This window comes from Saimiri boliviensis, chromosome 20 (assembly GCF_048565385.1).
Source record: "Saimiri boliviensis isolate mSaiBol1 chromosome 20, mSaiBol1.pri, whole genome shotgun sequence".
NCBI lineage: Eukaryota > Metazoa > Chordata > Mammalia > Primates > Cebidae > Saimiri > Saimiri boliviensis.
Window position 1 is genome coordinate 34,722,053 of NC_133468.1, and position 15,560 is coordinate 34,737,612.

General features: G+C 56.9%; 2 protein-coding genes across 2 annotated transcripts; one reads left to right on the forward strand and one right to left on the reverse strand.

The window, feature by feature from the left end:
• Nucleotides 1-4,478: 4,478 nt before the first annotated feature.
• CLDN4 (claudin 4) lies at nucleotides 4,479-6,155 on the forward strand. The gene has a single exon (XM_003934108.4). It carries the CDS (start codon nucleotides 4,666-4,668, stop codon nucleotides 5,293-5,295), a length of 630 nt encoding a protein of 209 aa, XP_003934157.2. The 5' UTR covers nucleotides 4,479-4,665; the 3' UTR covers nucleotides 5,296-6,155.
• Nucleotides 6,156-8,037: 1,882 nt separating this feature from the next.
• METTL27 (methyltransferase like 27) lies at nucleotides 8,038-15,405 on the reverse strand. The gene is given in 7 exon segments (XM_003934107.4): nucleotides 8,038-9,602; nucleotides 9,604-9,733; nucleotides 12,677-12,769; nucleotides 13,052-13,187; nucleotides 13,706-13,834; nucleotides 14,906-15,032; nucleotides 15,361-15,405. Coding segments are annotated over 6 exon segments (729 nt in total). The 5' UTR covers nucleotides 15,029-15,032; nucleotides 15,361-15,405; the 3' UTR covers nucleotides 8,038-9,484.
• Between the last annotated feature and the right edge of the window lie 155 nt (nucleotides 15,406-15,560).

The following is a 15,560-nucleotide window of genomic DNA, read 5'->3' on the forward strand; positions in this document are numbered from 1 at the left end:
CAACATGGCAAAACCCCGTCTCTACTAAAAATACAAAAATGAGCTGGGCATGGCGGCAGGCGCCTGTAATCCCAGCTACTTGGGAGGCCGAGGCAGGAGAACTGCTTGAACCCAGGAGGCGGAGGTTGCAGTGAGCCGAGATCATACCGCTGCACTACAGCCTGGATGACAGAGCGATATTCCGTCTCAAAAAAGAAAGAAAGAAAGAAAAAAAAAAAACAAAAAAAAAAAACCGGGGACTTGGCCAAGCCCCTGGAACTTTGGGGACAGGGGTCTCAAAGTCCTAGCTCCCTCCTGGCATGATCAGACCCGAGCTGTGCAGCAGTCACTTTGCGTCCAAAACTTTGCTCCCTCCTCTTGGTACTAAACTCCGGTTCACGAAGCATTTTTTACATCCTCTCTCATTTCACGCGTGTCTCAGCTTGGGGAGTGGGTCCCAGTGTTCTCACGGCACGAGGGAGGAAGCTGGGGCTCAGAGATGGAATTGTGTTATCCAAGGCCCCAGGGCTGGGAGGATGGCTTCCGGATCCACAGCTTCCCAGCTTTCATCCTCAACTTTTGGCTCCCGAAGCATTTTTACATCCCCATCTCATTTCTTGTCTGTTTTTGTTTCTGAGAGGGGAGGGGGTGCAACATCCTCGTTTTTACAAAGGAGCTGTGGCTCAGGGACGGGCCCAGGGCTGGAAAGATGGTTTACGGGGTGGGCAGAGATGGGTGAGCTGACCTGGTGGTTTTTATTCTTGACAATAACCAGCACGTGGGGCCGGGCGCGGTGGCTCACGCCTGGAACCCCAGCACTTTCGGAGGCTGAGGCGGGCAGATCATGAGATCAGGAGTTCGAGACCAGCCTGGACAACATGATGAAACCCCATCTCTACTAAAAATACAAAATTTAGCCGGGCGTGGTGGCACACGCCTGTAGTCCCGGCTACTCGGGAGGCTGAGGCCGGAGAATCACCTGAACTCAGGAGGAGGAGGCTGCAGTGAGCCGAGGTCTTGCCACTGCGCTCCAGCCCGGTCAGCAGAGTGAGACTCTATCTCAACCCCCACTCCCACCCCACAAAAAAAGAAAAGCAACGGTGCCAACCAACTCTGCACTCTCTGACCCCTAAACAAAGGTGGCGAATGGCAGATGCCTTATAAGGTGTCCCTGTAAAAGGTCTCAGGGCTTTGGGGAGAGTGCCAGATGCAGGCCTGGAGGGCCACTTCCTTGTTTTCCTCTGCCTTAGGGCTCTGGGAGCCAGAGCAGAGTGGCGAGAAGCATCTTGCCTTTGCTGGTGTTTTTCCTGTGGCAGGTGGGTGGGACTCAGCCAACCTCTCTTGGCATCAGCGAGGCATCAACAAATCTCTCTCCAGCTCCAGTGCCGAGCTACTGGCTGATCCCCAAGGACATCCTTCTGGCCTGCCCTTCACACCTGGGTCCCTTAGCCCTCCCTTCCCCCGTGAGCTCCGAGCTTCTTCCCCTGCCCTATGTTTGCCTGGGGCCCCTCCTGCACCTGCCCTGCCCCAAACTCCCAACCCCTCCCTGCTCTCTGCTCTGGATACGCGTGGCTGCGGCTGGCAGGAAGGACAGCTTCTTAGTCACTTCTGTAGGACCACAGGTGAACTCTTCTAGGGCTTGCCTGCTGCCCCTCCCCCACGGCTGCTTCTCCAAGTGCCAGCTGGCTGTGTCCCAGGAAAGCAAGGGCAGGAAGCGTGGCGGGGGGGCGGGTGCTGGCCATCTGGCCAAGTCACGTGTCTACTCAGAAAGCTTGCTAAAGGCTACCTGGCTGGGACCACAGGTAAGAGGCACTGGGGAAGGAGACACCCATGCTGGAGTGCCCAGCGGTCCTGGGCAAGCCCCTGGCCCTCTCCGGGCTTCAGTTCACTCCTTTGAGCCAAGACAATAAAGGAGGCTGTGATGAGGTCATCTCGGGGAAAGCAATTATTGACAATCATGATGGGGGGCGGGGGGAAGGCCTTGTAAAGAAAGCCCCAGGGAGGCGTGGTCCAGGCAGAAACCATCCCTGTTTGCTTTGGGGAGTGTGCCTCTGATGGAAGTGAAGGTGTGGGAGTGTGATTCGAAACTGGAGAATCCCTCATTCTTTCCATCAAGCATTTCTTTTTTCTTTTCTTTTGAGACAGAGTCTCGCTCCGTTGCCCAAGGCTGCAGTGCAATGGTTCTATTATAGCTTACGGCAGCCTCAAACTTCTGGCCTCAAGCGATCCTCTCACCCCGGCCTCCCCAAGTGCTGGGATTACAAGCATGAACGCCCCGAACATTTCTTGGGCGTCTGTGACGTATGAAGCCTGGTGCTGGGCGTGGAGGTTGCAGAAGGCATTGTTCTTGCCTTCCAGGAGCACCAGCCTAGCAGGGGAGATAGATGTGTGTAGAGTCAACCACAACACCAGGCCTCAGCTTCCCTCTGTAACATGGGCGGCTCATGCCAGGCTGTCCCAGGCTGCCCGCTGCTCCATTACCAGTCAACAGACCTATCTCGGATACCTCCCACGTATGCTCACTAATCATTTCAACCCAAACCATGGCACCCTTGATTACTTTGCCTCAAGGACTAGGCAGCCTTCTGGGTCAGAACTGGGCACACAGCCACCAGTGCTGGACAATGATGGCAGCTCAGGGACACACTGGAGCCGTGGCCCCTGCAGCGCTCCCAGCACGGCGGGGAACAGATACAAAATGACCACATGGGAGATGAGGAGAGGCTCCCTCGGTGTGGCTGGGATGAGCCCCAGACACTCTCGATCACTTCTATGGTGACCCCTTCCCGGAGGTCCCCTCAGTGGTCTGCCTTGAAGGAAGCTCTTCCGGATCTAGACCCTCCACCCTCCTCCTATCTCCCAGGGCTTGTGTCATTCCAGGCAGACATTTCTGACCCTTTTACTCTGGCCCCTCCCTCCCCAGCCCAATCTCTGGTTAAACTGGATTCCTCGCTGTTCCCAGAACGAGCTGCCTTTCCCCACCTTGCCACCTCTGCCCAAATGTCCTCCTTCACTAGTCTCGCTGCCTGGCACGTCTCTCCTGGGGGCTCTGTTCCCAGAATGAGCTGCCTGTGTCCACCCTGGCCCACCCTCGGTCTTTGTACCCTCCACCGGAATGTCTTCCCTTAGCCTTGCAGAACTTTTCTTTTTCTTTCTTGTTTTTTTTTTTTTTTTTTTGAGACGGAGCCTCACTCGGTTGCCCAGGCTGGAGTGCCATGGCAAGATCTTGGCTCGCTGCAACCTCCACCTCCCGGGTTTAAGCAATTCTCCTGCCTCAGCCTCCTGAGTAGCTGGGATTACAGGCGCACACCACTAGGCCTGGCTAATTTTTTTTTTTTTTTTTTTTTTGATATGTTTAGTAGAGACGAGGTTTCACCATATTGGTCAGGCTAGTCTTGAACTCTTGATCTCATGACCCACCCACCTCGGCCTCCCAAAGTGCTGGGATTACACTGCACCTGGCTGCCTTGCAGAATTTCTCTGGGGGACCTGTTCCTGATGCCTCCTGTAGCATAATCCAGGAATCCAGCACCCCCTGGAATTGTGCCACGCAGCGCCCCTTTGCAGTCAAGATCCCCCAGCACCACCGCCTCCGCCCCAAAGAGTTCCCCTTCCCTTTGCAATCTCCTGGGACTTTGCACCCACTCTGGCTTTATCAGAAGGTTTTGTGTCTCCACAGGGTAAACACCCATTTACGGGGCTGATGATGGCTCCAGGATCTAGTGCATGGCTTGCTGGTGACCGGCCCCGCCCAGTTCTGGGCAAGCAGGCTGGACCCTGGCAGGAACAGAGCCCACCAGCTCGAACTTCTGCGGAGGTGGAGAGGGGACAGGCACCTGTGTCTTTTTGGCTGAAGGTGTATCGTGTCCAAGACCCCTCTTCTAGCCAAGCAGAAAAGCCGGGCGATAAAGATGGCTGAGAGTGAGTGATGAACCCAGGGGTCCCGGCCTCCCGGCTCCTCGCTCCCCTACATGTAACTTTATCTGACCCATGCCGAGAACATTGCTGGTGAGGTCAGATGCACTAATGATCAGAATCACAACAGTAATGAAACTGCCCGTGATGAAACTGATCAGATAAGACAATAATCAAGGTGGGGTTTCTCGTGTCGTTTCCAAGACTTCGTCCTCAAATTCTCTCCCTGAGGGTCCCTACCCTGTCCTCCCACCTAAGCCTGGAATAAGGAAGCACTGGCCTGTGGGGACCCTGGTCTTCAGGCTCCCAAACCTGGCTGGGTCTGGCTGTCCCCGACCTTGCCCTGTGAACACCCAGGTGTCCCTGGGTTATGACTCAGTGTCTGTCTGCCGGCTGATCTCAGCCCGGGCTTTGAGGAAGGGGAGAGGGTAGTTTCTTCTGAGACAGGATAGTGACTCAGGGGCCCAGGGTTGGGGCTTCAAAAGTGCCTTTGTTGGCCTGGGTTCAGGAATCCAGAGGAACTGGTCAAGGGGAGGCCCCAGTGAGGAAAACCCCTCCCTCTGCCCCCGCCCCTCCACCAGAGCCATATAACCACTCAACCTGTCGGGAGAGAGCGCGCTGGCAGCTGTTGGCAGGAAGGAACTGGTCTGCTCGCACTTGCTGGGTTGCGCATCAGGACTCTCGGAGCAAAGGCGCTCTCTGCCAAGGTCTTAGAATCCTCCAGTCCCCCCAGCCGGATCCCCGCAGCCTTCCAGGTCCCCGACCTCCGCGATGGCCTCCATGGGGCTGCAGGTGGCGGGCATCGCGCTGGCCGTGCTGGGCTGGCTGGCCGCCATGCTGTGCTGCGCGCTGCCCATGTGGCGCGTGACGGCCTTCATCGGCAGCAACATCGTCACGTCGCAGACCATCTGGGAGGGCCTGTGGATGAACTGCGTGGTGCAGAGCACCGGCCAGATGCAGTGCAAGGTGTACGACTCGCTGCTGGCGCTGCCGCAGGACCTGCAGGCGGCCCGCGCCCTGGTCATCATCTGCATCATCGTGGCCGCGCTGGGCGTGCTGCTGTCCGTGGTGGGCGGCAAGTGCACCAACTGCCTGGAGGACGAGAGCGCCAAGGCCAAGACCATGATCGTGGCGGGCGTGGTGTTCCTGCTGGCCGGCCTGCTGGTGATAGTGCCCGCGTCCTGGACGGCCCACAACATCATCCGAGACTTCTACAACCCTCTAGTGGCCTCCGGGCAGAAGCGGGAGATGGGCGCCTCGCTCTACATCGGCTGGGCCGCCTCGGCCCTCCTGCTGCTTGGCGGGGGGCTGCTCTGCTGCAACTGCCCACCCCGCACGGACAAGCCTTACTCCGCCAAGTACTCTGCCGCCCGCTCCGCCGCCACCAGCAACTACGTGTAACGCGCCGCGGCTCCGCTCTGTCCCTCTTGCCTTTGCTCTTCCCTGGACTGAGCTCAGTGCAGGCTGTGACCCCAGGAGGGCCCTGCCGTGGGCCATGGCTGCTGGGGGCTGGGGACTGGGCAAACAGAGACTGAGCTAGGTAGGAGAGCCACCTCCTGCAACCTCTCCGGCCCACTTGGACACCTTCCCAAGGCCGCCTTCTGCTAGCAAACACAGATGCCACCCTGCTCTGGATATTGCGGAGGGACGGAGGTGACAGGGTGTGGCGGTGGAGTGGGGAGCTGGCTCCTGCTGGCTACTTTGGGCTCTGCCCGCATCGGCGTTGGCCATTGTTCCCATTTACCGGTTCCCCACCCTGTCTGCCTGCATCTCCTGAGACTCCAGCTGTCTCCCTGGTGTCTCCTCTGTTTCCGGACAGGCCTTGATGTCACCTCTGGGACTGCGGCTTGCTCACCCGAACCGGCGCCCAGGAGTACGGCTGAGGCCCCGCCCACCCACCTGCCTGGGCAGTGCAGAGTGGATGGACGGGTTTGGAGGGGAGGGGTGAAGGCAATGTAAACAGGTTTGGGCAGTGGTGGGGGAGGGGGCCCAGCTCTGCGGCCTCAGGACTCTGCTTCACCCACTTCAGCCCAGGGCCCCTGGGCCTCTAGAGACTGATCCCCTCTGAGTCCTCTGCCCCTGCCAAGGACACTAACCGGCCTGGGAGGGTGGCAGGGAGGAGGGGACAGCTTCACCCTCAGAAGTCCCGGGGTTTTTCCTCCGCCTTCTTTGTCATTTCTGTTTTGTAATTTAAGAAGATCTATTCACCACCGTAATTATTATTATTTTCTACAATAAACGGGACCTGTGCACAGGAATAAGTCGTATTGTCTCCGATTTCTGCCGTGGAGGTCGGTGGGGCAAGGCTGGAGGCCTGGGCAGGGGGTCAGGAGCAGGACCACTGGGCTGTGGCCCGGACATGAATACTTAAAAAAAAACAAGATCCAGGGAATGGGGAGAAATTGATGCTGGGCCGGGTGTGGTGGTGTGCACCTGTAATCCCAGCATTTTAAAAGGTGAAGGTGGGAGGATCGCTTGAGGCGGGAGTCTGAGACCAGCCTGGGCAACACAGTGGCCCCATCCCTACAAAAAGTTAAAAACATGAGCTGGGCATGGTGCCTGTAATCCCTGACTTGGGGAGCTCGAGGTAGGAGGTTGCTTGAGCCCAGGAGTTTGAGGCTGCAGTGAGCTTTGATCACACCACTGCACTCCAACCTGGGTGACAGATCGAGAACTTACGTCTTAAAGAAAAAAAAAACCCAACAAAATGGACCTCCAAGATATCAACTTAAGAAAGAAATTGAAAACAAAAAAAAAAAAAGACATTAAAATGGGCCTTTGGGAGGCTGAGGCAAGTGGATCTCAAGGTCAGGAGTTTGAGACCATCCTGGGCAACACGGTGAAACCCCATCTCTACTAAAAATACAAAAATTAGCTGGGCGTGGTGGCGGGTGCCTGTAGTCCCAGCTACTCAGGAGGCTGAGACAGGAGACTTGCTTGAACCTGGGAGGCGGAGGCTGCCGTGAGTCGAGATCATGATACTGCGCTCCAGCCTGGGGGACAGAGCAAGACAAGGTCTCAAAAAACAAAACAAAACAAAACAAAACAAAACATTGAAGTGGGCCCTCAAGGCATCACCTTGTCCAGGTGGGGGGCCCTTCTTTGGTTGGAGGGTAAACTCATATACAGGAAACAGTGTATGCCCGGGACCCCAGTGAAGGTTTGGGGACCCCAGAAGGGAAGCCACATGGGCTCCCAGCTCCGAGGTATGGGCCACCTGCCGCCCCAACCCCGCTGTTATTCCAGCTTTATCTGGGAAGCCAAGCTGGTCTGTTCCTCTTTGCTGGGTCACCCTACAGGCCCCACTTCCCAGCCTTTGCACAGGCTGTCCCTACGCCTGGAATGTCCCTTTTCCCTTCTCCGCCCTTCTGGATCCTGCTTGTCCTGAAAGCCCAGCTCGGAGCCTCCTCCCCCGTGAAGTCTTCCCACTGTCTCTGATGGAGAAATTATCATCAGCCCTGTTGACACCCCACCCCCAGGTGCTGCTGGTCACCAAATGCCTTTCACCTGAAGGGCAGCCTCCAAGCCACACCCAGAGCTTGGCATTCTGATCCCTTGATGGATGAGGAAATGGAGTGTGGCCCAGCCCCAGACCTACAGCTTGGGACTTTGGGCTCTGAATTTGTGTGGGGGATCTGTCCAGGACAGGGCTTGGGTCTCAGCAACCCCTTGGACTTGGCCTCGGCCTTGGGTCCCTGCTCAGACACCGTTGTGTACAGCATGTTCCAAGGTGGCTCAGGCTTCATTTTCTTGTCAATAAAGGTGACAAGAGGTGAGCGGGCCCAGCACCCTGGAAGGAGTGACCCATTATACCTGGCTCATGGAGGGGTCTTCTCTGTCACTTCTTTTTTTTTTTTCTCTGTCACTTTTTTTTTTTTTTGAGAGAGAGAGTTTTGTTTTTTTGTTTTTTTTTGTTTTTTTTTTGTTTTTTTTTTTTGAGACGGAGTTTCGCTCTTGTTACCCAGGCTGGAGTGCAATGGCGCGATCTCGGCTCACCGCAACCTCCGCCTCCTGGGTTCAGGCAATTCTCCTGCCTCAGCCTCCTGAATAGCTGGGATTACAGGTACGCGCCACCATGCCCAGCTAATTTTTTATATTTTTAGTAGAGATGGGGTTTCACCATGTTGACCAGGTTGGTCTCGATCTCTCGACCTTGTGATCCACCCGCCTCGGCCTCCCAAAGTGCTGGGATTACAGGCTTGAGCCACCGCGCCCGGCCGACAGAGAGAGTTTTTGCTCTGCTGTTCAGACTGGAGTGCAGTGGCGCGATCTTGGCTCACTGCAACCTCCGCCACCCAGGTTCAAGCAACTCTCCTGCCTCAGCCTCTTGACTAGCTGGGATTACAGGCACCCGCCACCATGACTGGCTAATTTTTGTATTTTTAGTAGAGATGGGGTTTCATCATGTTGGTAAGGCTGGTCTCGAACTCCTGACCTTATCTGCCCTCCTCATCCTCTCAAAGTCCTGGGATTACAGGCGTGAGCCACCGAGCCAGGCCTCTTTTCTTTTTTTACAGTCAGGGTCTTGTCCCCAGGCTGGAGTGCAGTGGCATGATCAAAGCTCACCATAACCGCAGCCACGACCTCCAGGCTCAAGCAATCCTCCCCGCTCAGCCTCCTGAGTAGCTGGGACTACAGGCATGCACCCATGGCACCTGGCTAATTTTTACAATTTCTTTTGTCTTTTGAGACAGAGTCCTGCTCTGTCACCCAGTGGCGTGAACTCAGCTCACTGCAACCTCCACCCCCACTGGGTTCAAGCAATTCTCCTGTAAGCCTCCCAAGTAGCTGGGATTACAGGTATGTGCTACCATGCCCAACTAATTTGTGTGTTTTCAGTAGAAACAGGGTTTTACTATGTTGGCTGGGTTGGTCTTGAACTCTTGACCTCAAGTGATCCTCCCGCCTCGGCCTCCCAAAGTGCTAATTTTTATAATTTTTCTTTGAGATGGGGGGTCTCACTATGTTGCCCAGGCTGGTCTCGAAATCCTGATCTCAAGTAATCCTCCTGTGTTGGCCTCCCAAAGTGTTGGGATTACGGCTTCAGCTACCACAACCTGTCACTTCTTGATTCTGGAACCCACAGGAACTGATGTCACTCTTTTTTTGCTCTTGTTGCCCAGGCTGAAGTGCAATGGCGTGATCTCGGCTCACTGCAACCTCCACTTCCTGGGTTCAAGAAATTCTCCTGCCTCAGCCTCCCGAGTAGCTGGGACTACAGGCATGCGCCACCACCATGCCAGGCTGATTTTGTATTTTTTTAAGTAGAGATGGGGTTTCTCCATGTTGGTCGGGCTGGTCTGCAACTCCCAACCTCAGGTGATCCGCCCCCCTCGGCCTCCCAAAGTGCTGAGATTACAGGTGTGAGCCACCGCGCCCCGCCTGATGTCACTCTTTTCTGGGGCTGGAGAACTGCAGAGCCATGAGTCCTTCCGCCCCTTCTGGGAGCTCATTTAATAGGCAGGGCATTTCTGAGGGGCAGGGTTGGTTTGGCGGTCCCATTTTACAAGGGAGGCAGAGGAGGCCCAGCAGAAGGGCCCAACTAAGGCCACATAGAATCAGGGGACAGCTGGGGGCTGGGGGCTGGATCTCACTTCCTCAGCCTGGGTTGCCTTCTGCTTTCGGTACAGGTAGATGATGCCGGAGATGAAGCCATCCTTGGCAGAGGTGCCGGGTACCACCTCCAGCTCAGAGGTAGCCAGCTCCCATCGGTCCACAGGCAGGGCCACCAGACACTCCCATGCCCCAGCCCGTTCCAAGCTCTCCAGGGTGGCCTCCAGAGCCTCCTTGTATTGAAGATTAGACGAGTTGGTCCTGGTGGTCAGACACACCAGCCCACCTGGGGGAGAGGGGCAAGTGAGGTGGGGGAGGGGCAGGAGCCACAGTCCTGGGCCATCTCTGCTGGAGAGGGTTGTCCCTTCAAGGCAAGAAATTCTTCCAGCTTACTTCCCAGGGCAGTCTTTCTGTGTCTTTTACATCAGGAATTCCTTTTTTTCTTTTTCTTTTTCTTCCTTTTTTTTTTTTTTTTTTTTTTTTGAGACCAAGTCTCGCTCTGTCACCCAGGCTGAAGTGCAATGGCGCTCCCTCAGCTCACCGCAACCTCTGCCTCCCGGGTCCAAGCGATTTTCCTGCCTCAGCCTCCCGAGCAGCTGGAATTACTGGCACCTACCATCATGCGTGGCTATTTTGTATTTTTAGTAGAGATGGAGTTTTGCCGTGTTGGCCAGGCTGGTCTTGAACTCCTGGCCTCAGGTGATCTGCCTGCCTCAGCCTCCCAAAGTGCTAGGATTACAGGCATGAGCCACCATGCCTGGCCCTTTTCTTCCCTTTCTTGAGATAGAATCTCACCCTATTTCCCAGGCTGGAGTGCGGTGGCATAATCATAGCTCACTGTAGCCTTCAACTCCTGGGTTCAAGCAATCCTCCCACCTCAGCCTCCTCAGTAGCTCACCACCATGCCTGGCTAATTAAAAAAATTTTTTTTTGTAGAGATGGGGTCTTGCTATGTTGCCCAGGCTGCTCTTGAACTCCTGGGCTCAAGTGATCCTTCTGTCTTGGCCTCCCAAAGTGCTGGGATTGGGATTATAGGTGTATGCTACTGTGCCTGGCAGGGAATTCTTAATCTCCTGGACTGAGAAGACACCTGCCTCTCCACTCACCCAGCCTCTGCCGGAGGACATGACTGTCTGAATGGACAGGAAGAAAGTCCCCACGTGTGCTTTGGATCTTGGGCTAGCCCCTTCACCTCTCTGGCCCTCAGTTTCCCAGCTGGCATGGGGAGGACGACTATCTTATATCACAGGAAGGCTGCTGTGTGTGTTAAGTGCCCTACAGTGAGTGCTGGCTAAATGGCCTTGTGACCTCAGGTCCAGGCACCGATAGTGTGCCCAGGGTGGCCTCAGGTGCACTGAGAAGGAGAGATGGGGAAGACCCAGTGACTGGTCTGGGAAGGCTTCCTGGAGGAGAGGGAAGAGAGAAGCAGGGTGCTGCTGGTAAAAGGGAGCACGGTGAGAGGAGAGGCCCCGGAGCAGGGGAGACCGTCCCCCATGGGCAGGCAACGGGGTTCGGCCGGCTGAAGGGCTTAGCAGGCACACGTTGGGCTAGGAAGTCTGGTCCTGGCTGCTTCACGCAGTACAAAGTTCCTGTCTTCCTGGGCCCAACTTTGACCTTTCCAGCTGACCCCATCCGTGTCCCTGCATTTGGCAGCCTTCAAGACTCCCCAGAGGCCAATGCCTGCCCAGACCTGCCCAGGCTTAGCCACAGCCTCTGCTGGGCCTGGCAGGGGGTGCAGAGAGGGGAGGGAGAGGAAGCATTTTTACCTCTCCGATTTCCTGTTCTGCAGCCAGCCAGCGCCTCCTGGTTCTCACGCTCGGCCCCTCTCCTTTCGGTCTTAGGCTGCGCCCCACGTGGATTCCTCACCTGGTCTCGGAAATGCCTCTGTTCTCTAAATTCTCGGAGTAGGGCTGCGCACAGTGGCTCATGCCTGTAATCCCAGCACTGGGAGTCCAAGGCGGGAAGATCACTTGAGGTCAGGAGCTCAAGACGAGACTGGCCAACGTGGTGAAACCCTGTCTCTACTAAAAATACAAAAAAAAAAAAAAAAAAACCGGCCGGGCGCGGTGGCTCAAGCCTGTAATCCCAGCACTTTGGGAGGCCGAGGCGGGTGGATCACGAGGTCAACAGATAGAGACCATCCTGATCAACATGGTGAAACCCCGTCTCTACTAAAAATACTAAAAATTAGCTGGGCATGGTGGCGCTTTCCTGTAATCCCAGCTACTCAGGAGGCTGAGGCAGGAGAATTGCCTGAACCCAGGAGGCGGAGGTTGCGGTGAGCCGAGATCGCGCCATTGCACTCCAGCCTGGGTAACAAGAGCGAAACTCCGTCTGAAAAAAAAAAAAAAAAAAAATACAAAAAATAGCCGGGCATGGTGGTGGGTGCCCGTAATCCCAGCTACTTGGGAGCCTGAGGCAGGAGAATCGCTTGAATCTGGGAGGTGAATGTTGCAGTGAGCCGAGATTTCGCCACTGAACTCCAGCCTTGGCGACAGAGTGTGAGACTCTGTCTCAAATTAAATAAATAAATTCTCAGAGCAATGAGCACTCACGACTTTTGTGGGTCCACCTCCAACCAGACTCTGTCCTCTCTGGCTCCTTCCCGGGGCCACAGTGGGTTTGAGATCAAGGCCCAGAGGGCAGGGTCTGAGCCTTCTGCCCAGAGCAGAGGGAAGCACAGAGCTGAGCAAGAACACGGCAGGAGACGGAGATACACCTGCTTCCACGGCAGCGCGCTGCGCGGCTTGCCAACAGTGCCCACAGCTCTCACCTCCCCAGAGCAGCCCCATTTCCCAGATGAGGAATCTGAGACCAGGAAAGAGAATGAGACGCCCCGAAGGTGATCCATGAATGAGTGAGGAAGCAGGGAGAGGAGAGAACAGAACTGAGACCCCACTGTGGGCCAGGACCGCAGCAAAGGCCTTAGGGACAGGATGTCCCCCGATTCTTACTGCAGTCCCATTCTAACTCCTGGCTCCCAGGCCGGGAAATGAAGGCTGCGGGAGGGTGGAGTTTGCTCCTGGTTGCCCTTGGATAAGAGCCGAACTGGCCACCTGTCTGCCCCGCCTGTTTGCCTGGGTCCGCTGTTGGTGGCTGGATGTTAGGCTAGGCTGTGTGTGACCCTGGGCAGGACGCTGCCCCTCGCTTGGCCTGAGGGGCTATGGGGCCTGTGTCTGTGCTAAGCAGAGGGGAAGGGTGGAGGGTGGTTGGCTGGGCTGCTCCTCACCTGGCTTGGTGACGCGTAGGAGCTCAGGTATCGCACTGCAGGGCACCTGGCCATCACTGAGAGCACCGACTATCAGCACTGCGTCGAAGGTTCCTGTGTGGGGGTGGGGGTGGGGTGGGGACACGGTGCGATGCTTGGAAGGTCCTTTGTCTATGGTGTGGCCTCAGAGCACCCTAGGGGAGGGACAGAGCTACTGCCCACATGTGCAGGACCCAGGTCCCCTAGAGGATAAGTATGGCCCAGTCCTGGGCTGCGATCAGATCGTGGGGTGCAGGGTTGAGTGAGGGGCGGGGGTTTAGTGTGGGATGGAGGATGGGCAAGGGAAAGAGCTCTGCGAGGGTGGGCCTCGGGGTGTTGGGGTGGGAGAGGAAGTACCTTCGGCGCTGGGCAGAGGCTCCTTGCCCAGGGTGCAGAGGTGGAGGCACTGATAGAGGCCGCGGGCCCGGGCCTGGTTCAGCATCTCTGGGCTCCCATCCACCCCATGCAGCTGGAGGAAGCCCCGGGCCTGCAGCTGGGGTGGGGGTGGGAGACTGAGTCATGGTTCACACCTTTCGCTTCCCGGCTGGGCCCCTGCACCTTGGGAGGGCAGTGGACTCTGCACTGAATGTGGCCCATGTGTTTGTCTTTAAAAATTTTTTGAGATGAGGTCTCTCTCTGTTGCCCAAACTGGAGTGCAGTGGCGTGATCATAGCTCACTGCAGCCTTGAACTTCTGGGCTCAAGTGATCCTCCCACCTCAGCCTCCCATGTAGCTGGGATTACAGGCCTGCACCACCCTGCCTGGCTAATTTTTAAATTTGTTTGTAGGGACGGGGTCTTGCTATGTTGCCCAGGCTGGCCTCAAACTATCCTCCTGCCTCAGCCGCACGAAGTGCTGGGATCATAGGTGAGAGCCACCGTGCCTAGTCCTGTCTCATGCATTTGGAACAGTGAGTCTGAGGTGTGGGGGAGGGTTCTGGGGCCACAGGCAGGGGGAGATTTGAGGAAGTGCCGGGCTAAGGAATAGGCAGGGGATCTGGAAGAGCCTCACCTCGGCAGCCACTAGGCCTGTGCCACAGGCCACATCCAGGATCAGGGCACTGTGGGTCGGGCCTGGAAAGGCTTGCGTGAGGCAGTCCACTGCAAGGCGGGGGGCGTGGTACTGCAGGGTGGCCATGTCCTGGGGAAAGAGTGCCGTGCCTACAGTACCGGTGCCCCAGGGTTTGGGGGATCTCCCTTGTGGGATGGTCTCGGAATCTGCCAGGCTAAGCTGTGTGTGTCAGGGGATCAAGACTGGCTGGGGCTACTGTGAGTGGACACCCAGGCATGAGGTGGTTCCCTTTGCTAAGGGACTAGGACTGGAGAGTTAGCCGCCAGCCCACTGTATGGTCGATCAGCCCTCCAGGGACCTTCGCTCCTGGTCAAGGCAGCTCTCTCTGCTGAGTCCACAGTGACTTCTCTCTCCTTTTGGAGAATGTAGGGGGATGGAGTCTTGGTCTTTCGCCCAGGCTGGAGTCAGTGGTGCGATCTTGGCTCACTGCAACCTCCACCTCCCAGGTTCAAGTGATTCTCCTGCCTCAGCCTCCTGAGTAGCTGGGACTACAGGTGTGCACCACCATGCCCGGCTAATTTTTGTGCTTTTAGTAGAGACAGGGTTTCACCATGCTGGCCAGGCTGGTCTTGAACTCCTGACCTCAGGTGATTCGCCTGCGTCAGCCTCCCAAAGTGCTGGGATGACAGGTGTGAGCCACCGCACCCAGCCTCTTTTTTTCTTCTTTCGTTCTGAGACGGAGTCTCCCTCTGTCGCTCCGCATCCTGGATTCAAGCCATTCTCCTGCATTGGCCTCCCAAGTAAGCTGGGATTACCAGGCGCCCGCCACCAGCCTGGCTAATTTTGGTATTTTTAGTAGAGACAGGGTTTCACCATGTTGACCTCCAACTCCTGACCTCAGGAGATCTGACCGCCTAGGCCTCCCAAAGGGCTTAGGATTACAGGCCTGAGCCTTCGAGCCGGCCCCACAGTGACTTCTCAATAGCACCTCCTCCAGGCAGCCCCCAGAGAAGTGATGGCCCCTAGTGGGGCTGCCAATCCTGAGCTGTGAGGCGGGTTCGGAGGAGGCAGGACCGTAGGGTTCTTAACCAGGCCTCAGCTCACTCTCACAGCCGCCCCGGGGTTCAAGGCTGATTCCTCACTCTACAGGTAGAGAAATGGAGGCTGGTCTAGGGGAGGGAAGGACCCAGATGGGTTTACCTGGTCGTAATCCGGAGCCCAGCGGTCATAGAAGTGGAGCTTCTGGGCCACGTCGGGGATGCCATGAGCGGCCCCTACACGTGCCAGCACCTCGGGCAGGCTCCCAGCCTCCTCCTGGGCCATGCTCCTGCGGGGTCACGGCTGCCCTGTCTCGAGGTCCACCTCAATCGCCCAACCCCTCCTTTCCTCCTCCCACTGCAGAGGAGGCTGCCAGGGCACCAGCGCGACCCCTAATCCGACCCCGACCCCAGATGGGGACACTGAGCGTAGAGAGAGCGCGTTTGGACATTTACACTCTGGGGCTGCAGTGCTGGGGGAAGGGCAGGGTGGGGGAGAGGGATGCCCCGCAGTTGGAGGAAGGCCCTGTCCGTTCCCGCCCCCTGACGGAGAGAGGGTCGGAAGTGGGCGACATGCGGAGCGAAGGGGTCTGGAAGGAGGCCTGAGTCTGAACTCACCGCCAACCGGGCGCGCCTGGCGTGGGTGGGCAGCGGGACTCGGGGCGGGGCCTGTACGCCGAGCCTGGCCACGCCCTCACCGCCTGCCCGCAACGATTGGTTTTCCGCTAAGAGAAAACAGCCAATCAAAGGAAGGCTCTGGCAGTCCGCCCCCTACCGTCAGCCAATGAGCTCAAGGCTTGTGGCCCTCCTCCAGCCTG

Bases quoted from the DNA above. Each gene is read 5' to 3' on its own strand.
- CLDN4 (XM_003934108.4), top strand. From the start codon at position 4,666: ATGGCCTCCATGGGGCTGCAGGTGGCGGGCATCGCGCTGGCCGTGCTG.